The sequence below is a fragment of the Amphiura filiformis genome, chromosome 20 (genome assembly GCF_039555335.1).
Source record: "Amphiura filiformis chromosome 20, Afil_fr2py, whole genome shotgun sequence".
NCBI lineage: Eukaryota > Metazoa > Echinodermata > Ophiuroidea > Amphilepidida > Amphiuridae > Amphiura > Amphiura filiformis.
Window position 1 is genome coordinate 44,520,155 of NC_092647.1, and position 25,303 is coordinate 44,545,457.

The 25,303-nt window shown below is 35.1% G+C and overlaps 2 protein-coding genes across 2 annotated transcripts; both read left to right on the top strand.

Annotated features, from left to right (window-relative positions):
- The first annotated feature begins 907 nt into the window (after positions 1-907).
- Positions 908-11,397, top strand: LOC140141788 (leucine-rich repeat-containing protein 72-like). Its single transcript, XM_072163651.1, has 7 exons — positions 908-1,061; positions 5,003-5,076; positions 6,377-6,503; positions 7,362-7,500; positions 8,210-8,299; positions 9,787-9,985; positions 10,943-11,397. The coding sequence occupies exons 1-7, from the start codon at positions 1,026-1,028 to the stop codon at positions 11,112-11,114; spliced, it is 837 nt and encodes a 278-aa protein (XP_072019752.1). The 5' UTR covers positions 908-1,025; the 3' UTR covers positions 11,115-11,397.
- A 6,593-nt stretch (positions 11,398-17,990) lies between these two features.
- LOC140142343 (uncharacterized) lies at positions 17,991-24,571 on the top strand. The gene is made up of 5 exons (XM_072164313.1): positions 17,991-18,110; positions 18,327-18,602; positions 21,511-21,585; positions 22,610-22,696; positions 24,474-24,571. Exons 1-5 carry the CDS (start codon positions 18,071-18,073, stop codon positions 24,569-24,571), a joined length of 576 nt encoding a protein of 191 aa, XP_072020414.1. The 5' UTR covers positions 17,991-18,070.
- Positions 24,572-25,303: the final 732 nt, after the last annotated feature.

Consider the following 25,303-nt stretch of genomic DNA (forward strand, 5'->3'; position numbering starts at 1 on the left):
TATAAAAAACATAACAAGGTACAAACATATCATAAAAACTCAATTTTGAGAAAGAAACAATGGCTAGAGTACACAGCCGCGTTAAAGGATCAGTTGAATAATCAGCATTTTTGACAACATTGGATATGATGATGATATTATTAATAATTGTGCTTGATTTCATTATAGGCCTATCACTTGTTCCCTAAGTTGCAGACAAAAATGTTCCCCTCCCCTCAAGATGTGGGTGATAGCGGGTATTTGTAATGAGTGAATTTTGTTTACAACTTAGGGAACAAGTTATGTAATGAAAGATCAAGCACAATTATCAATAATATTATCATCATATCCAATGGTGTGTTTTTTTCAAAAATGCTCATATATTCAACTGATCCTTTAATTCTTTTGAGGAGTGTATATAGTGAATCAGGATTAGTCAATGAGCATGATGAGTGCAACAGAACTTTATATTTTGTAACATTCCTCGATCTTAAGGGGGTACTACACCCCTGTGGTAAATTTGTGACTATTTTTTGCATTTTTTTTGCCTATTAAGGTGCCTGTATAGTAGGGCCTACGGTACATGAGACACAACTCACTTTTTCCTCTTCGACTTTGCCAAAGGTTGGCAATATCCCCCCGTTTTGGTTTGCCAAAAAATTCTTCCCTCCTTGGGCTCCTTTAAAATAAAGTAAATATTGCACAGACGTGTTAAAGTGTGTATTTTCTAGCTTCTTTCCCTCAATTGAGCATGTTGAGTAGAGTTAGAATATCGACTGACTGGTATCAACTGCACCGTCAAAAATTGGTGCACCTGCCCTCTTACGTCGGAGTACTTTGCTAGACTTATGCACACGCTCATTAAAGCTATGGTAAGCGCAATGCAGATCATGCGACTTATAAAGTATAGAGAGCGACTAAGTAATTGATTGTAAATAGAGTCAAAGTTCATATCCTGGGAGATGGACGCCGCCGAGATTTACAAGGCTTGAAAACGGAGTTTCGAATAGAAATTAACCAATTAAAAACCACGTATTTTGGGCACCATGGCCGAAGAAACTGATAAGGAAAGATCTAAACAGGTAGCATTTAATGTTCCGTAAATATAGCAATTCAAAGTGTCGTAATCCAAACAAAAGCTTAAGCTTACAATAGTCTTGGGTTTATAATAAAGCATGCAAAAAGTGCACGATTTCCTGACGTTGCATTTACAAATATTGCAGAATTAACTTCAATTCTTAGCAGGTGGGTCAAAATTTTGGGGCTTTTATTATCTTAAAAATATAAAAGAATAAAAATTCTTATTTTATCATCAATTAATGATAAAATTTCAAGTTTTGTCTCGTCCACATGCATGTGACATGGACGCAAAATACTTCATTAGCCATGTGAACTTGCGTCCAAATTTGTAAAATACGCGTCTGGACGCAATGACGCACACTAACGGGAAGCCTGGCTAGGTGAATTCAAATTTGCCATCAAATTGCATCATTTTATATTAAAGCCCTTGAGTAAACAAAGCCAAAAGTAACTGAAAACCTTTTTTTCATAGCACTTTCCGTAGCAAAGTTACATCTTGTCAAACAAAGATTGACTTTCATCAAAAAGATTCAGCTAGCAAAATTCCCCAAAACGGCATTTCGGGGGTGTTTCTAGATCTTAGTCTCATTATGATAGCAGCTTTTTTTAATGGAACTGCTATCAAAATCCTCTAAAATTCCATGTGCGATTGTCTTATCACCATAAAAAATCATATATTTGGGTCATGTGAAGTATAGAAAACATATTTATGTAGGTTTCCTTCTTCGGCCATTTGTTTTAAATTTCTATGTAAATATGCATTGACATTGTCGGCGAATTTGGCTGACTAGCAATGTGTTAACTAAGGTTTGCCTGGCATACCTACAATATGGATCTACTTCATGCCAGTGAAAATAACCAAGTCCAAGTGCCGGTGAAAACAACTTGCGGAGATCAATCAAAATAAGGGATCATGTCACAAAATGCACGCAAATCTGTGTGCAATTCTGGTGGCAATATTGCACACAGCCTGCAAGCACTGATAAAAATATCCGCGTGCAATTGGGCTTTGTATCAAACCCACTGTAGGCTGCAATTATCTGGCCCAGTATGGTCCTTTTCCCAAAGGTAATCTGGAGTTGGAGGAGGAACTTGACCTTATACTTAACCCTCCCCATAAAAATATATTCCCAGTGCACATTCTCAGATTTGGCTGGCAAAGTTTATAAACAGTTTGCCTATGTTTTACAATAATATTATAGGGTCTATGATTTTACCACAGATGTGATATAATGTTATAATATAAATTTTGTTACAAAATAGAAAATGTGTGAATTATGCATTTTATTCTTTATATTATCCCACCTAAACAGTCTTTTTGAGTTAGGTATTCCTTATATGTATTGCACTTGGACATAAACTATATCTTATTACAATAGCAATGCATTCATTTTAAACATGAATTTGAGAATGATGAAAATTTTCTTTTAATGCACAAGTGATACACAAAAATAAACAAGAGTCTTCCACTCTTCGAAGGTAAGACAATAGTATATATTTGGGTAAATTTTAATGTATCAACCAAATAAGTCTTATAGCTTCTTATTCTTTAAAGTCAACAGAGGCAGCACTTAATTAATTTAAGTTTTTAATTAATAGGTTATAATTATAGAGGCACGGGCACTGAAACATTTCAACATCCCATTATGATTGTCAAGCAATATGTGTTCTCTGTTGATTAATATTTTATTTCAAATACTGACAGCTAACTTACAGTTCCCATGTAAATACAGCCAAATTAAAAAATCGCCATTATAGTTCCATGAGTTTATGGCAAAATGATTTATATAATAATTTTCTATACACTTTCCTTCGAAGGTTGATGCCAAATTTGATATCAAAAGCTTAATCATCGTGAGCATTAGGAACCGTTGGAAATTCGTACAATACCACATTGTCTTCAACATTGACTGGTATTAAAACCATTGCAATACTAATGAATAATAACACAAAATGCTATAAATATAAAGGAAACAATTTCATAAATATAAAATAGGACAAGGTCTATTGTACAGTATAGAGAGCTGTGCAAAAATTCGAGTGTCAAATATTATCCATCATTAGTTTTATTGGTAACTATTGTAGGTCAAGTATGATACTGTATGGAACCAAATTGCTGCCAATTAAAGTACCAATATCTGGACATATCATGGTTTTGGAATAAGTTTAATGCCATTTGTGCCTTATTATTTTAAAATGACTGAACACAAATCAAGAAAAACATTACGAAACTACATTTCAAGTAGTAAAAAACTGTTAACAAAATACCAAAACATTTTTGCCGTTTAGCATTATGTTAATATGTTTCCTCTAGTTTAATCAAAACTTACTCAATATGATTTTTGTTTTCTGGATCAAAATTCAAAGCGGTCAGCGAGGCGCACCAGATAGGACTGGTGGATTTTGTAATGTCAGAGAGGGGTTGTTATGGTCCCATATAGATATGTAATAAAATGGAATGGCAGAAGAAAATTATGAGAATGACAACATCACTACAAGCATGTGTCAAATATCACTGGTTTGTGTTGCACTGACTGTGAACTCCCTGAGGTAATTACTACGCTATTAGCATGGTTAGGGGAGAGACCAGTTCACAGTCATCAACAGGTCAACCTCCTCCAGCGTGCCAGTGCTAGGTCGCAATTTCCAGTGCAAGATGTTATTGCCTGCATGCAAATAGCATTATCAGTGTGTGCAATTTTGCACTCTAGCCAGCAAAATTGCACACAGAAACTGCGTGCATATTGTGACATGACCCCTAAGGTCAAGACAGTGCGCCCACTGCGCATCCAACTGATCGCAAGTATAACACCTGGCGCCAAGTGTGTGCTTGGAATGTTTTGTTTTGAGCTGCAAGTTGCCATGGAAATTTGCTAAAAATATAAACCCAATTCTGCTCTCTCCTATAAGAGGGGAATCAAGCAATTTGTGGCACACATTCTTGGGGCACCTTTTAAATAAAACGCTCTAAAAAGGCTTAGGAAAACAGTACGAAAACGCTTAATTTTCAAATTGTCCTGCTCGCAACACATATCTAGACCATTTTCCTGTTAAAGGTTTGCAAATTGGGATCCCAAAAATTTGGCATGTGCAAAAACTAGGGGGCAACAACTTTTTGGCAGGCCGAGAGGGGGGCAAGCAATTTTTGGCAGGCGAGCAAAAAGTAATTTTTGGCACACCATTCGGGAAAATCTCTGATCAAACTTACTCTATACTCTTGTCGTCTTTTCAATCGTAGCATCAAATTGTTCAATTTCAATAAAATTAATTCTTTAAATGTTAAATGAAAGTATTACCTTAAGTTTTATATGGACTCTCATTTCAATAATACCTTTTATTATCAAAATCATCGCAGATAATGCGCGATCTCAATGTTGTTAAGAAAACATGCTATTTACACAAAAATGCTGACTTCAGCAATAGCTAAGTAAAAGAACGTAAATATCAAGAGTTATGTTTCAAGGTATGACGTCACTGTCCTCACATTGATGTGCCAAGTATCACTCTCCGGTCCATCGCACTACATGACCAAAGATGAGTTTGCTGTCAGAAGTAACTACAAATTTCGAACGTTTGAAGACTTATTCTCAGGTTGTAGGAAGTGCCATAGGGTGTCTCCAGTGTAAACTGTTTTCATTAGTACATGTCGCATAATTGACAAAATGACAATAATTGACAATCTGTTTGACCACCGGTGATCCATATATTCATACATTGCTTACGGTACCTGTGTTTTTATATCATTGTATTTGTGGTGAAAATGATGTGTAATTTGCAATCATTTGGAGGAAAGATTTCCTCATTCCAATGGCTAAAGTACAGATGTGAATGCACACTAAACCGCGGCGACACACAGCACTTCTTGGATCTTCCGGTCAGAGCCGGAAGTTTGCCATACTGCCAATAACTAAACAATTTCTCCCATATAAAATTCTTATTTCAGCTTATTGTAGATCAGATGAAAAGTCAGAGATTGACCAAAGATTTGCAGGTTACGCAATTATTTCTTGCTGAGAGGTAGGTGCCAAAGAACGATACTAAGCAATATTCAGGTGGTGAGCGCCGTGCATTCTCTAAATTCAATACATTTCCGTTGCAACCGTGTAATTGAATGGGATTATTTTTGAAATTTTAAAACGCTTGAAATATCACAAACAAGTAGGCCAGTGTTAATAAATAATATTAATACAAGCTAAAACCATTGGGGTTTGATAATGAACCCCACAAAACTAACCGGGTCCGAGTGTATGGAACATGCCATACGGCTGAGCGGTTTTACTGGTTCTCTCCGACCATTATGCCACTAATATTGGAACATTGCTATTTTTTAAACAAAAAATGTTAGTTTTCACTGTCAGATATGTACCCTTTTAGGAAACAAACAAGGTTCTCCATTTAGGTTGGTCAGTTTGATGTGTTATGAACACATACAGTATGAAGATCTCATACGTGCTAGACTAATATTTCGATTGTACAGTACAGTATGATTTAAAACATGTACTCCATCATCATATCTCAAATACAGCACCTAATAATATTTGCAAGGTACGTATATTAGATTAATTTAGATACATTACAATTGTGTAAAAATCAGAATTCAGAAACTCCATTGTTTAATTATATTGTGAAAATTGTGATTTTAAAAGTAACAAATTTGGTCAGCAATTTGAATAATAAAAGCTATATACTGATGCGGGATTTTCTTATTATTGCAGTTTGACCCACTTCTTTATCAGCAGCTTCACATTGCAATTTTTAATTTATTTCTGACAATAATTGAAAAAAATCTCAAAAACATGAAAAAAAAAGAACTGTGCTCAAGATGCAAATTTGGTTGAATAAAGTACATTGTATGAACCAGTCAAGTCAATTATGCAAGTTGTGTACATGCAGCCCTTTTAACCCCCTGGACACTACTGGTTATCTAACAGCATTTCTGATTGGTTGATAACTTGAAATGCTCATTTCAATTGCCAATTATGACTAGGCTTAAAAACTATTTATGCTCAAACTTACATTTCCAGATGATCTTATTTAATACCCTTCTTGATTGGTTCAAAATTGGATACAATAATATTTATTTTGGCCATTCGGCAGGTAGTTCTCACAGGGTCAAACCGGAAATAATGCACAACAATGATCTGGTACGCCACTCCTGTATGCACCCTCTGACATATTTTAAGAATGGTGCATACTCACAGAATAAAACCAGACTTATTGTAATACGTAGCCTAATAATAATATTCTTGTGCCATTGGAGTGGAAGTGTTCATAAATAACCAAATTCATATCCCTGGTTGGTGTTTTTCTTATTCAGTGGTCTGTGTGATGTTTGTGATCTGGGTCAGTTTCGAGATCTACAGGAGGTATGGGCGAATGGCAACAAACTAAGACGTATTAGTTTCCTGACCATTAATTATCGCATTTCACATCTCTTCCTACAGGTAATTAGGTTTCTTTGTTTGGTTGGTTGATTTTTTTTTGGGGGGGGGGAGGAAAGGGGCAAAAAACAATATATACTCCATATACCTTCCTCGTGTCAGTAAAGTAAAATCAAGTTTTGAGATTTTCTCAAAAACTGTTAATTTTTGCAGGAATCTGTTATGCTAATAATAAAACTTTAAATGTAATGAGTAAAAGTATATGAAAGTATACATTGTCAGAAAGGAAATAAAGCAAAGGAATCCAATAAATTTTATTGGACTCCTTTGCTTTATTTCCTTTCTGACAATGTATACTTTCATATACTTTTACTCATTACATTTAAAGTTACAATCAAAAACAATATCTAAATTACTGACTCAAAAAAGGTTTATCAAGCAGTCATATCTACAGGTGAATTAGGTAATTCTTGACCAAGTTTGAACACTCGGAACATTAGTGGCTCCTCGATAAACACACATACACATAGCGCGGTACAGAAAAAAAACATACACACGCCTTACATTGCGTACACGCTTCGAGCTTGGCCAAAAATTACTTAATTTACCAGTAGTCTACTGCACAGAATCAGTGGATAGTATGCTGCTTGTGGAATCATCCTGAAATAGGGCTAGGTTGGAATTTTGGTATATGCATGGGTCATTTTTTCATGTGTAGCCAAAGTTTCTGAAATTTGCCAAAAATTTTGACAATTTGAATTCAAATTGACGGAACAATCAGACTTTTGGTATGTAGCATTTGGTCCAACTGATGGATGGGGTCCATTTTCAAATTTTTAGCGGCACTGGCATCCCTATCCAAGCCAAATTTGATAAAGCAAAATGCACTACAAATTGTTTTGTTTGTTTCTTTTTTAACAGGATAATGAGCTTGTAGACATTTGTGGTGCATTATCTCATCTGACCAATCTTCAAGTATTGATGTTACAAAGTAACCAGCTTACTAAACTTGAACCTACTATCAAGGAATTCAAAGTAATGCAAGCATTACATACACTCAGTAAGTATGCATGATGTATTTCTCCGCGCAGCGTCATAGCCTGGCAACTTCCAGGGGGCGGGGCAATTTTGACAGAAATGGTCAAAAATATGCTAATAAGTACAAAAAGGCTTAAAAAATCTTTATTATCAGGGCGGTCGGCATCCCATAGGGGGAAACAATTAAAACTGCTCACTGGGAGCAGGGGGTGGCTATAGCACTCCAAAACTCCGGGAGAGTGGGAGCTTAGTGAAAAGGTGGGTATGAGGTGTCCATCAACTTTATGTTGCATTTTCAGACTTTGGTATAATTTTGTGTGCGTTCAATAAAACTGACTTAGCATGCTTAGAGATGGGGTAAATTCTATGTAGATTCTTCATTGTTTTTTGATAAAATGATGTCAAAATTGGGCAAGTGTACCGTTATTGAAACAATTAGCATATTTGGGGATTTCTTTTTCATGTATATTTTTAGGGTATGTTTAAGAATTCTGCACATAATAAACAAATAAAACTGGAACACCCCTAATGCTCAGCCCAGGTTTGTTCATAAGCAATATTAAGTTTGCAAAAAGTTACTGAAAGTAGGTCCAAGATCAATAGCTTTTATTTAGAATCTACCTAAAAATTGAGGTGTAATAGTGAGCATTAAAAAGAAATTAATGTTGACACAAGTCTTCATATATGAATGCCAATCACTAATTAATGATTCTTGTTAACTTTTTTTTCAGATCTATCTAACAATCCTTTAGCACAGGAGTCAGAATATAGACATTATACCATTCATTATATTCCATCTTTAAAACTTCTTGACAGATCAGGTAAGTTTCTACATCTTGTAATTCCCAGTGGCAGCACCAGGGGGCCAGTCAGAGCTCTTGCCCCCCATCAGAATTCTTTTCCCCAGCCCCCCCCAGTAAAAAACAAAAAATACAAAAAAAATCCACCTTTTGCAGCAATTTTGCATAAAATTTGTTGATTGTGCCAACCAAAAATCACTTTACCCCCATCCCCATCTATCAGAATTCTGATGACTTGCTTAATTGGGCTTATCCATTTTAAGTGCGTGCTCCCCCATGTGGAAGATTTTCAAAATATATTTCCACAGGGGGAGTGTAAATTTCAAATGGAATTATGCCATTAACAAATTCTATTTGTAACTCACCCTCCCTCTGTGGAAGATTCAGGTTAAATCTTTCTCCGAAAGTGTAATAAATTCAAATGGAGCTGCCTAATGTGTTCATTCCATTTGGCACCCATACTCCCCTTGAGCAAAATATTTCCAAAATCTTCCACAAGGGGATTGTGGATTTTAGATGGAATAGCCCATGGCATTTGCTGGCATAATGTATGAGAGAAAACAAAAGTGGAAAAAAAAACAGATTTGTTGCAGCGAATTTTGCCAATGCAATTTGCATTTCTATTTATTGAATTTTAGATCACTACTTTATAAAAAAAACCAAAGTGAGTGAGGTCTTCATGTTGTCAGTGTATATTGTGTGTGGTTAGTATATACACATGACATGAAAACATTAAGCTTTTTCAGTTTCACTACATGGTGATGGTGTACACCTTAGTGACCCTTAGGGCCACCGAGAGTAGGCCGGGGGTTAGATAACAATTCAGGGCCTTATTTTTGACATTCGGCCTACTGCAAATGGGCTCAATTTTGGCTTTGTGTCTCTCAGCTATACTGATGATCCTCAGTTCTAACATTTTCATATACTTGTTTTCTAAAAATGTTTAAAAATCAATCATGCTAATGCAAAGGGATTTGCATTCAGGACAGCATTTGAGCTTAAGATACATTCTATATTAATGAATTGTATGCACTGCAGGGTCTTAGCTAGAAATTGAGGTTTGCCCCTCATTTGAATACAAATGCCTGTCAGATGTCCTAATTTGAACTTTAAATCATTTATCAGACCTCTACAGGTCACTGGGGGTTCAAAGTGTTCAAATATGTCTTGCTATGGCCTTGTTTTGCAAAGCTGGTCTACTAAAAAGGTCAACAGCCTTTGTCAATACCTACAGCAGCATCATCTGTACGTCAAAGGCATTTTGCCCGTCCCAAGAGCAAACTCCCCATCTAAAATGACGGCCAGACGGGTGGCTAGCTAAGACACTGATGCAGGGATATATGATCTTGGTATGAAGTGAAAACATGTTTTTTGTCAAGTTGGTAATCTAAACAGGGTACATGAAACGTGATCATGTTTTACCTTCCATGTAACATGCAATTAGTAGGATAGTAAATGCCTAATGTGTGAGTATAAATTGATATTTTTGTAAATTTTTTCCCATCTAGAAATACTAAAAAGTGAGCGTGACACAGCTGGCAGACTATACCAGCAAGACAGACAAGCAGTAAAGGACACTATTGCATTTGGTAGACGATGTACAGATGATAGTGTCCGGGAAGAAGAGAGGTCACCGTCACCACCACCGCCGATGTCAGGACGCAATGTGGAACCTAGTAATAGGCCGGTAGCGGACAACTTTGCAAGGTGTGTTAAAATCATGGTCTTGGCTAGAATTTGACAAGCGCCCATCATTTTTACTAAAATTGCCTGTCCAAAATTTGACCCTGAAAATAACCAGACCTCTGCCCCTTGATTGATTAGTCTACTCTTGTTTTGAGTTCACAGAACTTATTCAGTTTAGCATAACACAAACATTCACTGTGCTTGTCCCATGAGCAGTGGCGTAGCGTCATAGGGGCACGGAGGGCACGTACCCCCCATCGATCTGAATTTTTTAAATCCCATAGGAAAATGGCGAAAAATGGCTTGTGCCCCCCCAATCAGACCCGGTGCCCCCCCCTCAGGCCCGGTTCCCCTAATCGGATGACCCACGCTACGCCACTGCCCATGAGCAAACTACCCGTCCAAAATGACAGGTGGACAGGTGGCTAGACAATACCCTGGTGTGTTTAATCACTCAGTAACTCCAGTCACTTGACTTGAATCAAACTAGAAGCTGTAATTAGGCCATATGACTTGACCTTACCCCCAATCCATCCCATTTACTTCTTCTGTTTACTAAAGGGAGGGGGAAAATGCTTCTTCTTATAGACTGATCCTCTAATTTTGATATTTTGAAGCAACAGGTGCAAGTTACCATCAATGTTCATATTCATCAGAACAATACCAGTGTGGAATGACTATACAAGCAATAGCACACACCATCTGTGGGGTTTTCCAAGCTGCGGTCCTGCCCACTCTCGGGACCATATAACATCCCTGTAGTTTTTATTTGTACATAGATTTTTACATGCACTTAATATAGCATCAATGCACCTGACATCACCCACTACTGTAAAAGTCTACAAGACTTTAGTCTAGCGGCAAAAACTTTTGAAGCTTTAATAATACTGGCATAATAGAATTAATTTAATGTACATAGGGCCTATTTTGATTCTGTCAAATTTTGTGAATTTTCTTATTGCTTGTTTATTTTTTCAGTTCACCAAGAGAGTCACCAGAAGAAGCTGTTGCTGAGCGAGCATTAAAACGTTCTGTTATGCAATACTCTCATTTTGATTGGTCCAAAGTACCCAAAGCTGAGGAGAAGAGACTCAATAAGGATGCAGTACCATCAAATAAATCACAAATTGTTACAGTGCGTTTCAGGTAGAACACTGTACTACTGTATGCCTGTATTCTGCAAATGTTATCCTCATATGTCAGATTGCATCCTGTATAAGCTGTACTGTTTTTTTGTATAATGGTATGGTGGGACAACCAAATAGTGGGATATACAGGGTGCACAACTTATAAGTTCCCCCCTAAATACTTTTTAAAATAAATCGAAAAATATTTAACGAAATGCAAACTTGTAAAAAGACATATGTAGCTTTATTTGTTTTACACCTATGAAACAAATTATAGCGTCACACCGTTCAGTCACAATGGTTCATTATGTAAAAAAAGAGACCGTTTTAAACAGTGTTAAAATTTGCATCTGAGTCCATAGGAGTCCACTCTCAAACAATACAGCAGGCCAGGCCTATTCATATGTTTGTTAAAGAAAACCTGACTGCTTTGGGCTCAGGTGCAACTTTTAAAATGGCCTCTTTTCTTACATAATTAACCATTGTGACTGAACGCAATGATGTGTGACGCTATAAATTGGTCCACAGGGGTAAAACAAATAGGGCTACACATATCTTTTCGTAAAATATTTTTTGACTTATTCTAAAAAGTATTAGGGGGAACTTATAAGTTGTGCACCCTGTATAATAGTACCCTCAAATAAATCGCAAATTGGGAATACAGTGTGTTTCAGGGAGAACATTGTCAACATGTACGATATGCTTTTTCTACAATGTTATCCTTATATATGCCAGACTGCTGGGTGCTGCATAAGCTGTACTGTGTTTTGACAGCTCCCAAACTGTATGACTATGAGCTGAAGCCAAGTTTAACTTATAGTATTATGAGGGCACAGTTCCATGACAATGCAATGGGCATAGTCTCAAAATCATGACATCATAGATTTGTGCCCAGATTTTGTATATTGGGTATTTCTCATTGAGTGACTTATTTTTATAATGAGGACCCAGGGTGGCTACTGGACATTGACCCCTGACCAGTGGATGTCATCCATGAACAAAAATTCATGATATAAGGGCACCTTAATTTAATAGGTTGTCTCAAAGCCTACTTATGTTTTAAAAAAACCTAATGCAGAATGTTGTTTTGGTTTTTTTTAACTCTAATTTTTTTATCAAATTATGGGATGAGATTTATGACAAGAATACACCGGCAAATACGTGTGCATAGTTTCACTGTGTTCAAGATGAAAAATTTTATTGAGATTTACGACTTAGGCTATTTTAAATCTGACAATGTCAAAAGTGAGATTTTTGTGTGGTAGATTTTTGGGAAAAAACAGTGGAAAAAAACGGAATTAACTCTAACTCAATCAAGTGAATGATTTTGCAAAGTCTTTGAAACAAACTATTAAATTGAGATGTCTTAAAAATAACCTCCACCTAATACCACAAAGTACCATTTCCACATAAATGAGTCAATCACAGATTATGCTGAAATATACAAAAATACACATATTGACTCAAGGTTCACAAAACTTTTTAACCCATTGTACATGTACAGGGTGAGTCAAAAAAAGTGCAATAGAGAAAATAATCCATTTTTATTTAAGAACCGATTTGAACCTTTTGGGTTTTAAAACTTTTTATTAATGATATATCCATTAGTGACCATGTGTGAAAAAATCAAGTAATTAGCATTTACCGTTTTGTTTTTATGACACATTTTATAGCGATACCCAATTTTATTGTTTGTCCAAGAAACATCTAAAATTTGAATGTCAGTCCACTCTGTGTATGGTAGATTAGGAACAACTGCTATTTTCTTAACCTCTTTGGCATTGAAATAAAATGGAGCACCCAAATTGTTATTATCCTTGGTCTTGTTTAAGGAAAAGAAACATTATTTGTTGTTATTTTCATTTTATCATTACTTTAAAGATGTTTATTCTCTATTAAAAACATACACATTTGTGGGCAGATTTTTTCAAATCTCGAAATGAAATGCACGCAAATTGAAGTGGAGTGAATTATAAAATATCCAGTAAGTTGGACATATTGGGATTTAAAAAAAACTGGAGTTGGAGTCGAGTGAGGTATGAAGGACTTAAAGTAATGTTAGAAAGTTTGTTTGAACAGAAAAAAGAAATTAAAATAACACAACAATCAACCTTATTTAAGTTAAAGTCAGTTTCAGAGCTGGTGCCTTTATCGTGCATTGTCTGCTCTCATTCAAAATACATGGTACCTCGTGGACAAATAATGAAATTGTGTATCGTAACAAAAGGACTCATAAAAGTTAAACGGTAGATGTGATTGACTTAATTTTTTCACAACAGGTGACTATTGAGTTTGGCATTTATAGAAACTTTCAACGTGGTTCTTACATAAATATCGATTATTTGCTCTATTGCACTTTTTTTGACTCACCCTGTATAATGAAGTAGTTGATCATGACATTCCAACCACATATTTCCCAAATAAATCTTGATTATGTACAGTACATTGCAGTTGTAAATAAGGTTTTTTTTTAAATTGAGCTCATTGCCAGTTATAAGGCTAAAAAAATAATGCTATGTATGTCTCAAAGCCCATGTCAGTTTCAAAAACGAATGCAGAATGCGTTTTTTTTAGTTTTAGATTTTTATTTTTAAAGATTTTTCAAAACTTAATTTTGAGTTTGAATGTTCAAAAGTACACAGCATGAAATTGTGGTTGATATACACAATTGTGACCCGCAGCACAAACGAGCCAGTAAATTCCTAAATTGTATTCTGTGTTACGATTGTAAAATGTGTACGAAGGTCGTATTCATCGATAACTTAAGCTGGCCCGACATTTTAATAGTCAAAAACTAATCAATAATCCTATTGTTGAAGTGGATAATAAGCTTCTACCTTAGATGGCCGGCTATAGAACTTTTAATAGCTCTGGTCTTTGTTTGCTTTTGCTAAACATGTTCAAGAGGTGGGTTACCAGGCATTGTATTTTGTACAGTTATGCATAACCAACAATTAACAATGAGAGAACTTTCTTAATCCTCGTTGACTTGGGGATGATTTGAAATGACCGCCATGACTGTTTGATATATATTGCCAGCAATGTGGAAAAAGGACACATGTAAAAACGTAAAAGCTATAATTTTGTTGAAGGAGCAAAGTTTAACAAACCATAACCCCGCTTCTGGATATCGTTTGAAGTCAAATGATATACCATTTTTAAGTTTATGATGTTTATTTTTAAACACGAAATAAAACAAAATTGACCGGGAGGAATTTACGGCTCATTCGCCGTGGGCGGTCACAATTGATCAATTGTTTTATCTAAACAAAGCGAGTATCAAATCAAGTAAAGCTTATTTAAAGTAATGCGTCTCAGAATATCATGATATTAGGGCAAAAACTAAAAAAAGTAAAAAGGAAATAAAAAATTAATTTGCTGTTTCTTCTGATATGACACGCTAAGAAAAACGAACGTGCGGCTTTGAGACCTAAGCTTTATATTTTTAGCCTAATGCATGCAAGTTGCAATTGTAGTTTCAATATTGTGAATATTAGTCAAGTCCACCTTGTGACAGATATTCTAATTATGACACTGAAAATTGAGTTGGTTGTATTTTTTATAAGTCAAAAAGATCCCAATATTTATCATAACATGTAAATATGTATATAATATATCAATAAAGATTAAAAATTATTATCAAACCCATGTTGTCCATTTTCTGTGTTTTGGAGTTTGTCTTAAAATTTTGGAAAAAAAAAATTGTATTGCCCTTTTCTGACCGACCCTAGACTATGCCATAGTCTATTGCCCTCAGAAGCAGATAGCAATTATGGTAATTTATTGCTATCAGCAGTAGATGTTAATTATCGTAATATATTGCTATCAGCAGTAGATAGCAATTATGGTAATTTATTGCTATCAGCAGTAGATGCCAATTATCATAATGCAGTCCAACCTCTCTTATACGGACCTCTTTTATATGGATCTCTCTGTTATCCGGATGTGAAATCTTCACAGGGAAATATATTTTGATGATTTACCACAGGTAATTCCATGCTCTGAATGCTTAGAATGACATCTATGTTGCAAACAGCACTCTAAAGCCATCTTCCAGTGTTATTACACCATGTTTAAACAATATTTTGTTGTCACCATTTAAGTACTTGGGACAGTCAATGCAGAATTACATGTAATTCACTTATCCGGATTTTTCACTTAACCGGACAATGCTTGGTCCCATCATGGCCGGATAAGAGAGGTTGGACTGTATATTGCTATCAGCAGTTAATGGTAATTTATTGCTATCAGCAGTAGATACCAATTGTGATAATTAATTGCTATCAGGAGTAGATAGCAATTATGGTAATTTATTGCTATCAGTAGCAGATACCAATTATCGTAATATATTGCTATCAGCAGTAGATAGCAATTATGGTAATTTATTGCTATCAGCAGTAGATACTAATTGTGATAATTTATTGATATCAGCAGTAGATAGCAATTGTGATAATTAATTGCTATCAGGAGTAGATAGCAATTATGGTAATTTATTGCTATCAGCAGTAGATACCAATGATCGTAATATATTGCTATCAGCAGTAGATAGCAATTATGGTAATTTATTGCTATCAGCAGTAGATGCCAATTATAATATATTGCTATCAGCAGTAGATGGCAATTATGGTAATTAATTGCTATCAGCAGTAGATAGCACTTATGATAATTTATTGCTATCAGCAGTAGATACCAATTATAATATATTGCTATCAGCAGTAGATGGCAATTATGGTAATTTATTGCTATCAGCAGTAGATACCAATTGTGATAATTAATTGCTATCAGGAGTAGATAGCAATTATGGTAATTTATTGCTATCAGCAGTAGATACCAATTATCATAATATATTGCTATCAGCAGTAGATAGCACTTATGATAATTTATTGCTGTCAGCATGCAGTGGATACCAATTGTGGTAATTAATTGCTATCAGCAGTAGATAGCAATTATGATAATTTATTGCTAGCAGCAGATACCAATTATCATAATATATTGCTATCAGCAGTAGAGAGAAATTATGGTAATTTATTGCTATCAGCAGTAGATAGCAATTATGGTAATTAATTACTATCAGCAGTAGATACCAATTATCGTAATATATTGCTATCAGCAGTAGATACCAATTTTGGTAATTTATTGCTATCAGCAGTAGATATAAAATATAAAATCCGAAATTTTATTTTTTTATATTGCTATCAGCAGTAGATGGCAATTATGGTAATTTATCAGCAGTAGATATCAATTGTGATAATTTATTACTATCAGCAGTAGATACACATTTTGGTAATTTATCGCTATCAGCAGCAGATAAAAATTGTGTTAATGTATTGCTGTTGGCAGCATATACTATTTATGTTGACTAGCTATCCGCAGAAGATTGCAATTTTGTCAATTTATTGCTATCAGCAATAAATAGCAATTATGGTACTGTATTGCTATCAGCAGTAGATAGCAGCAATGTGCCAATTTATTGTTATCAGCAGTAGATAGAAATGTTGGTACTTTATTGTTATAGCAATTTTGGTGATTAATTGCTATCAGCAGTAGATAGCAATTTTGGTAATTATTGCTATCAGCAATAGAAAGCAATTTTGGTAATTTATTGCTATTAACAGTAGATAGCAGTAATGTGCCAATTTATTGCTATCAGCAATAGATATCAATTTTGCTAATTTATTGTTATCAGCAGTAGATAGCAGTAATGTGTCAATTTATTGCTATCAGCAGTAGATAGCAATTGTGATAAGTATTGCTATCAGCAGCAGATTAAAATTGTGTTAATTTATTGCTATTGGCAGAATGTACCAATTATATTAATTTGTTGCGTCATTGCTGTCATCAGTAGACAGATATTGTTGTAATTAATTGCTATCAGCGGTAATGTTCCAATTTATTATTAGCAGCAGTTAGATACCAATTGTTTTGTTGGAATACTCTGCATGCTAGCCATAGGCTTCAACGCAAAAAGTCCAAGTTTTGAGATACCGTATTTTCTCAAAATATCAAGAGCTATCTCAAAAACAACTGGACCAATACTAGGCTTTTGTATATCGATGTGTATATTTCTTATACACAATTACAAATTTAGTACCGGTACTCATTTTAATGCATGGTTCATACTGATGCCAAACATGTAAATGTAATTTTTAAAGAAAATTTGAAAGGCGTCATCAGCAGTCGACAGCTGCGTGGAGACGGCATTTGACGAATGGGTAATCAAAATGCGCGTAAATAAACCATCCTTCTTTCTACATGTTCTATATTAAAATATTGTGAATACGATTAAAAGTTCTGAAGCTATAATGTGTATTTATAATTTATTGACTACTCTGTTAAATTATAGAACCTTATTATGATAATGTAACAGTCTGATCTAATGTATGTTTTAATTTTGTGTCAAATTGAAATTTTAATGATTAATGTAGATTTTAAACGTATAGCCGAATATTGATAGCAATAATGACACATTTAATCATAATAATTGACATCTAAACAATAAAATCATTCCAAAAATAGCTAAACATTGGCAACGACCAATGCACTTTAATACCGACTACTCAACCCTGGATACCAGCTTATAAATTACTGGGGAGCCCATCATGAATGGAATACATGTGATGTGATATAATTTTGTACATTTTCATTTGCAATTATGCAATATTTTTGAAACTTAATTGATAGAACACCTTCATAGGTGAACCTTACAATATCAAGAACATTTCAAAAACAGTTAATAATTACAAATATAAGGTGCAAAAAAAAGTAGTCAAAACCCTCATTTCTTTAATATACCAGGACATCATAATAAGTGGTTCCCCTGGTGTCACTATGGTAACAGACAACGCTGCTATAGTTATATCTTTGGGAGGAGTATTAGTTTCTTTCTTGCCTACCAGCGAGGAGGACGTGTACATCAAATATCAGGAATCAATTTAGATGAGACGGGAATATGACTTAGAGTTACCGAATCTTCTTCAACATGGCTAAAACGATAAAATTCGCATTAGCGGCTTTGACAGGTAAGCATCACCGAACAATAAACAAACAAGTAAACAAACAAACAAATAGAAGGATAACACGATTATTAAAGACAAGTTGGAATTTTTGTCACTAATATCATTTTATTCTTCAACATGTTCAATGAAGTCATCAAACTTAATTTTCTAAAATAAGACGAGTTGAATTTTGATGTTTTTTTAAAATGTGTGTTTGGTTTTGTAATGTTTTGAATACAGTTATCATTTGTTACTGTGGACATGGTGGAGCCATTGACTGCTTCATGGGAAAGCAACCTGACCCACGTGATCCTAAATTAGGTTTACGTTGGGTCCTGCCTTATACTAAGGACGCCTTATGTACTTGTACCAAAATTCTGTTCGGGGGAATGAACCCGGCACCTCTCCCAGGATCGGATAAATTCTTTTATACAGATGATCCATTAACACTTGTCAACAATGACAATGTCGCGGAGTTACGTGAGAAACTACAGTGTTCAAGTGCAGATTCTAAAGGTATGTACCTATCCCGTGTATTTAATAAAAATTATTTGACACCACTTTTTCAGTTTTTGAGATACATATAACTTAAAAAAGACACAACTTTTTATGAATTTTGACCCCGGTCCTATCAGGAGTGTCACCTGTCTCGGGTGGAGAGGGCGCTTTTTAGGGGAGGGGCGCTGATTATTACAAAAAATTCTGATTACCCCTTTAAAGCCAACACGTGACGGAGTGTCCTTTTAAGACCAAACGGTGAAGAAAGTGAAATTTGCTCCCTATACTTAATAGGCTGCAATACTCGCAAAACTCGCAAAAAGTGTTGGGGACACTCTCAACAGTACAGGGTAATGTAAATGATCCCAGTTTTCCCGAACAAAGTTTACTAATGTAATCTATAAGTATACCTAAAATTGGTGGGGAAAGGGGAGATTTGGAGGGTTAGGGAAGGGTTTAGGCTTGACAGCAAAAAAATGCCATTTCAGCACAAGTTAAAAATAACGGAGATTATGCTATAACATAGATAACATGGAATGATTTTTCCATACGTATCGGTGTCCCAACACATTTTGACGAGGATTGTTGATCACTAATCATGATACCGGTATTTAAAAAATTGCAACCACGAAAGAGTGTATATATCTTTAATACGAGAGGTATCCCAACTGCTTACACTTTAAGAAGATCTCATTAGATTTATTAAGTTCACTTCGAGAACTTCGAGAAATGTTAAAAGTGTAAATGTGTAATAATTTGCCATGAAATTTATATTATATCGCGAATTTCAACAAATCTAAATTGTTTGATATCAGACGGACATTCCTCGTATTCAGAATGCAATTTGGGGTGTCAATTTGGTGAATTTTCTGTTCACTGCGTTTTTAATTCCTCTTTAATTTTTAAAAGATGACAGTGTCATAGTAACACTAGATTGTATTCAAGGTAAACTCTTTCCATATCACTATTACTTGACGTTGCCATGGGTTCTGTCTTCTGATCGTAATAAATAATTGTTCCGATATAATTATGCTTTTTATCTCCAATTTCATAAATTGAACGCTCTCCTAGATTATTAATACTTTCTACTGTTTTCTAACAATGCATTAAGCATATTGAATGACGTTATTAGGTCAGGTATTAGTCTCTGTACGTTTTCCAATATATAGATATTTTAATATTTTAAAAAATCATATAAAATGAACGTTTTTCTATGATTAATTAATACTCTCAGTTTTCATCTACTATTTTCTAACAATTCACTAATGGCGTTATTATTAGGCCATGTCTACATTTTGCACTATAGGTTAATACCACTAATTAGGCCTATCTATTACGCGGTTTTAAATGGGAAAATGGCTAATTTTGGGAGGAATTTAATCATATTCAGAACTCTCACTGTTAAACACCACCAGTATCAGCCTCAGGTGAAACTAGATGATTTAGATGCCAATGAATCAATGATCAAAAACACAACATAGGTTGACCTGAGACTTTCTTGTTAGTTCTGCTAAATTGTTGGTCTAAAGAATATAAAAGTATAAATATTTAGAATGGAAAAGAAAAAAGGAAAAGATAAATTCATCTGTGATGTCAAATTTGGGCCAAAATTCTGTTGTGATTTGGTAGTTCACAGCATCTTACGAATGGTAGTGAGATTTGGCAAAAACTGCGTTCCTTAATTCATAGCGAGCGTGTAGAAGAATTAAGATATCACAGATATACTTTTATAGGTGCTGCGGTTCTTGAGTTACGTTGTAAAGAGGTCTGAAACAACAACACTTTTGTAAAACGTATACATAACTCATTAACAACAATACATTAAGCAAGTTTGCAAAGTATACGATTTGTAGAATGAACTTTTGCAAAGTATCAAGGTGTTAATTTTCAATAATATATTGATCTAGATAATAAAAATCGATTTTTAGGTTGCTTCGACCAACAATACCTCGTCTACCCTTAAGTCCATAATCTTGAATCATTAAGTTACAACAGTAGTTTGAACAGTAAATACATAATAGTCTTTAAACAGATTCATCAGGATCGTTCTTGAGAAAGGTTTCTTTTCAGATCCCAAAAAACTGATACTCTTTCAGAAATATTTCGTAGTGGTAGTGGTAGTAGTAGTAGTAGTAGTAGTAGTAGTAGTAGTAGTAGTAGTAGTAGTAGTAGTAGTAGTAGTAGTAGTAGTAGTAGTAGTAGTAGTAGTAGTAGTGGTAGTGGTAGTGGTAGTAGTAGTGGTAGTAGTAGTAGTAGTAGTAGTAGTAGTAGTAGTAGTAGTAGTAGTAGTAGTAGTAGTAGTAGTGGTGGTAGTAGTAGTAGTAGTAGTAGTAGTAGTAGTAGTAGTAGTAGTAGTAGTAGTAGTAGTAGTAGTAGGAGTAGTAGGAGTAGTAGTAGTAGTAGTAGTACTAGTAGTGGTAGTGGTAATGGTAGTGGTAGTGGCAATGCTAGTGGTAGTGGTGGTAGTAGTGGTATATAAGACTCGAAACTCGAAATATGAGGCTCAAAACTCGAAATAATCGGAAATATGAGACTCGGAACTCGAAATATAAGACTCGAAACTCGAAATACAAGACTCGAAACTCGAAATATAAGACTCGAAATTCGAAAAATTTAACTCGAAACTCGAAATATGAGACTCGGAACTCGAAAAATAAGTATAAAACTCGAAACTCGAAATGTGAGACTCGAAACTCGAGATTCGAAACTCGAGACTCGAAAATTTGACTCGAGACTCAAAACTCGAAGATAAGCAACACACGTAGTAGTAGTAGTAGTAGTAGTAGTGGTAGTGGTAGTGGTAGTGGTAGTGGTAGTGGTAGTGGTAGTGGTAGTGGTAGTAGTAGTAGTGGTAGTAGTTGTAGTACTTAATTTTCATTGAGAAAAAAACATCTAAAATGACAATTGCTTTTCTGTTTTTCCCCAGATGCCGTAGTATCATCCACAAGACAAACCATTACTAAATCGAAAAGTTCTACACAAGAACAGCTCACAACTGAAGGTAAAATGTGAAACGCCGTGTACCGTAAAACATCGCATAATTAATTATACGTGTTCGACTACTATTTCGATTGTATGACTAAAACGACGATTTTTATTCGCAATATCATGTATCAGGTTTTGTTAATACAGCATTTCAAGCCTTGATTTTGCAGGGTACCGTATGCTATATTACAGTACATTACAATCGTGTAAAATTCAGAATTTTGAAAAATATTGAGGGCGTCCTCTTCAGCAAATTTTACACAAACACCCAGATGACAGTCTTGTGTTTTGTTTGTTTGTTTTAGATGCTGTTGAATCAACCACAAGGCAAATCATTACGAATTCTGGAAGTACTTCTGCTACTGAGCAGCTTACAACTGAAGGTAGCCTAATATAGGCCTATATAAAAAAAAGTAAATTTCCGTAAAATGATCTTCGTTAAGGGCTCGGATAGCAACGTTAATGTTTTTATGGGACATGAGAGCACATCAGACATATCACATGCATTCTGAATAGGCCCATACGATAATTTTTTTTAATTCGCGATATAATACAAATTTTATGGTAAATTATTAAAAATGTATATTTTTGATATTTAACAGTCCTCGAGGTAAACTTTATAAATCTAAAGTGTATGCAGCTGGGGGAAAATGCCGACGATCATTTAAAAAATGTGACTTTTTTTTGTTTGTCTTTTTGGCCAAAAGAATGTTAAGTTTCAAGCATCTCAAACCGCATCTGAATTTAGGTCACCTCCCCCTCCCAAAAAAGAAAGAAAACATAAAACATATTCCGTATATTTCAAAATCTTCGAAAAAATTTGAGTGAGAGATTGGGTATGCAAAAAACGTTTTGTCCCATTTTTCAAAATTATGATCGAGTGAGGCCAAATATCGCACCTTGCTACGATAATCGCCTAAGTTATTTTTTGTGATTTTGCCCACTTCAGCAAACGTTGGTTAACACTAAATGCAATACGAACTAAAGCACAAAGCACAAACACCCATGTGACAAGCTTGTGTTTTGTTTGTTTGTTTTAGATGCCGTTGAATCAACTACAAGGCAAATCATTACGAATTCTGGAAGTACTTCTGCAGATTCTGCTACTGATCAGCTTACAACTGAAGGTAAAAATGTAAATTATTTCCGTACGGTAATGCTCTTTAGGCGAAAATAAAATGTCTCAAACTGCCTCGCACTGTCTTTTGCGTTTGCGTGAGGCCGAGTGGATAAGGCGCCCGACTCATAATACATAGGCCTAGGTTGTGAGTTCGAGCCCCGCTCGTGCCAACGTGTTGTGTCCTTGGGCAAGGCGCTTTATCCTCATTGCCTACTTGGGGGATGTGGTTGGGATGGATTGGATGTTTGTATAGTTGTTTGTTTCAATGTTGCAATATTGGCGCTGATTAAGCTGCTGCCTGCAAATTGCATTGTGTCTGTTTAGGTGCGTTTAAGGGCTGGGGTATGAACGTTTGGACGGTGTTTATTTTGGGACATTAGAGCACATCAGACATATCGAATTGCATTCTGAATACGAAGAATGTCATTCTGATATCAAATAATTTTGATTTTTTGAAATTCGCAATTTTATGGCAAATCATTAAAAATTGATATTTTTGATATTTAACAGTACTTGAAGTGAACTTTATAAATCTGATGATTTATACTTAAAGTGTATGTAGGTGGGGTGAAATGCCGACGATCAATTGAAAATTTTGACCTTTCGTATTGAAGATATGGATTTTTTTCCCCAAAACACCAAAAAAAATTAGGTCTTTTTGGGAAAAAAATCCATATCTTCAACATGAAAGGTCAAAATTTTCAATTGACCGTCGGCTTTTCCTCCCTGCTACATACACTGTAAGAATATATCATTAGATTTATATAATTCACTTCGAGGACTGTTATATATCAAAAATTTGAAAAATATCAAATTTTTATAATTTGTCATAAAATTTGTATTATATTGTGATTTTCAAAAAATGAAAATTATTTGATATCAGAAAGACATGCTTCGTATTCAGAATGCAATTCGATAGGTCTGAGGTGCTCTCATGTCGCACAAAAAATACTGTCGAAACGCAATAAACGCTCATTTTAGATCCCTTAATGTACAATTCTAACAATTTGACCTGCGGGTCACGATTAGAGTTTGAAATAAAAACCTTCCTTTAACCATATTACCCAATTTATTTTTTTCCAAATTAAAAGTACTGAAAATATTTCAGGTGTAAAAGAATGTCAAGTTTCGAGCATCTCAAACTTAGCATAGTTTGAGTCGCCCACCCCTCCCCCCCCCCTCAAAAAAGGATGGAAAACACGTATGAATCTGTAATTTATATAGGGGCCTACTGACAGTATGCAAATTAGCTACATGTATTTGAATGGGCCTCAACTTCGTCAATACTGCCGTTTTCTTCGTTTTTTTGCCAAATTTTTCATTTCAAAAATACCATAATGACAACTTGAATGACTTATCTTTCACTTTTAAGCAATTTATAAACAATTTAACTTGTTTACACTTTCGCCGGGATCACTGAATGGGACTTTAATCTAGACTATGGAGGCATTTTAACAGTACCCTCATTTTAGTATAAAAAGGTCCTTGAACTTTGCACAGAGTGTCTAGTTTAAAATCAATAAGACCTGTTCAAAACTCCCACCTTTGTGATCCTCTGGTAATACGGATTCAGAAAAAGTATACTTTGACATATCTGTGATGAATGGTTATGGAGTTATGAGCAAAAGAGTAACATTGTGACGTCATAGGTCCAATTTGCCCCCGCTGGAGGCGAAAGTGAAATTTGCTCTAATTTTGATGAAATTGATCTCAAATTATTTGTCTTGTTGCAAGAAACCAGAAAAAGAATAGTTTTAACTGTCTTGTGTGCGCTTTCTTTCCAGGTAACACAACAATTTGTCAAGGACAAATTGATTCAATGGAACTCAATGCGACTCAATGGGTGTCGATTAAACTCGATTTTGATATGTTTCTAACGTAACGAAACATCATACAAAGCGCTAAAGTTTATCACGAAAAGACCAATAATTTGGGACCATTTTCAACGAAATCGGAGAATTTTTCAATTTTGCTCCCTGTGGTGCCAAAATTAGACCCGACGTCACGATGTTACTTTTTGCTCGTAACCACATAACTTATACATCGTAGTAGGTCAAACTATACTTTTTCTGAATCCTTATGACTAGAGAAACACATTGATGATATTGTCAAACAAGTCCGAGCAATTTTGATCTTGACCTCTGTGTAAAAGTTCAATGACCTTTTCCCACCAAATCAGGGTAGGCCTACTGTTGAAATGCCTCCGTAGCCTATAATGATCAGCGATATAAGTAATGTGCAGCATTAACAAGTTTTAACTTTAACATGTTAAAACATGTAATGATTTGAACAATTATTATGAAATTATGAAATTTGTTGGACTAGGCCTACATCCTGTAGGCCTACTTGGGACGACCCATTAGAATTGGGAGTGGGCAGGTGGGGTTGCCGGCTGGTAGTTGGGGTTATAGGGTAATTTTATTTTCACCACAGTTTTTTTACACTAGGTATTTTGGAGGGGGGGGAGATTACTGCATTCATGCATTAATGTATTCACGGTTATGTGGACCAATTTGTTTTGTAAGTTCATTCAGTGAGTGAGGTTTTTCTCAAAAATCCTTCGGCACCTCCCGACCCCAGCCCATTTAGTTTAATTGTGCGAATGGTCATGATT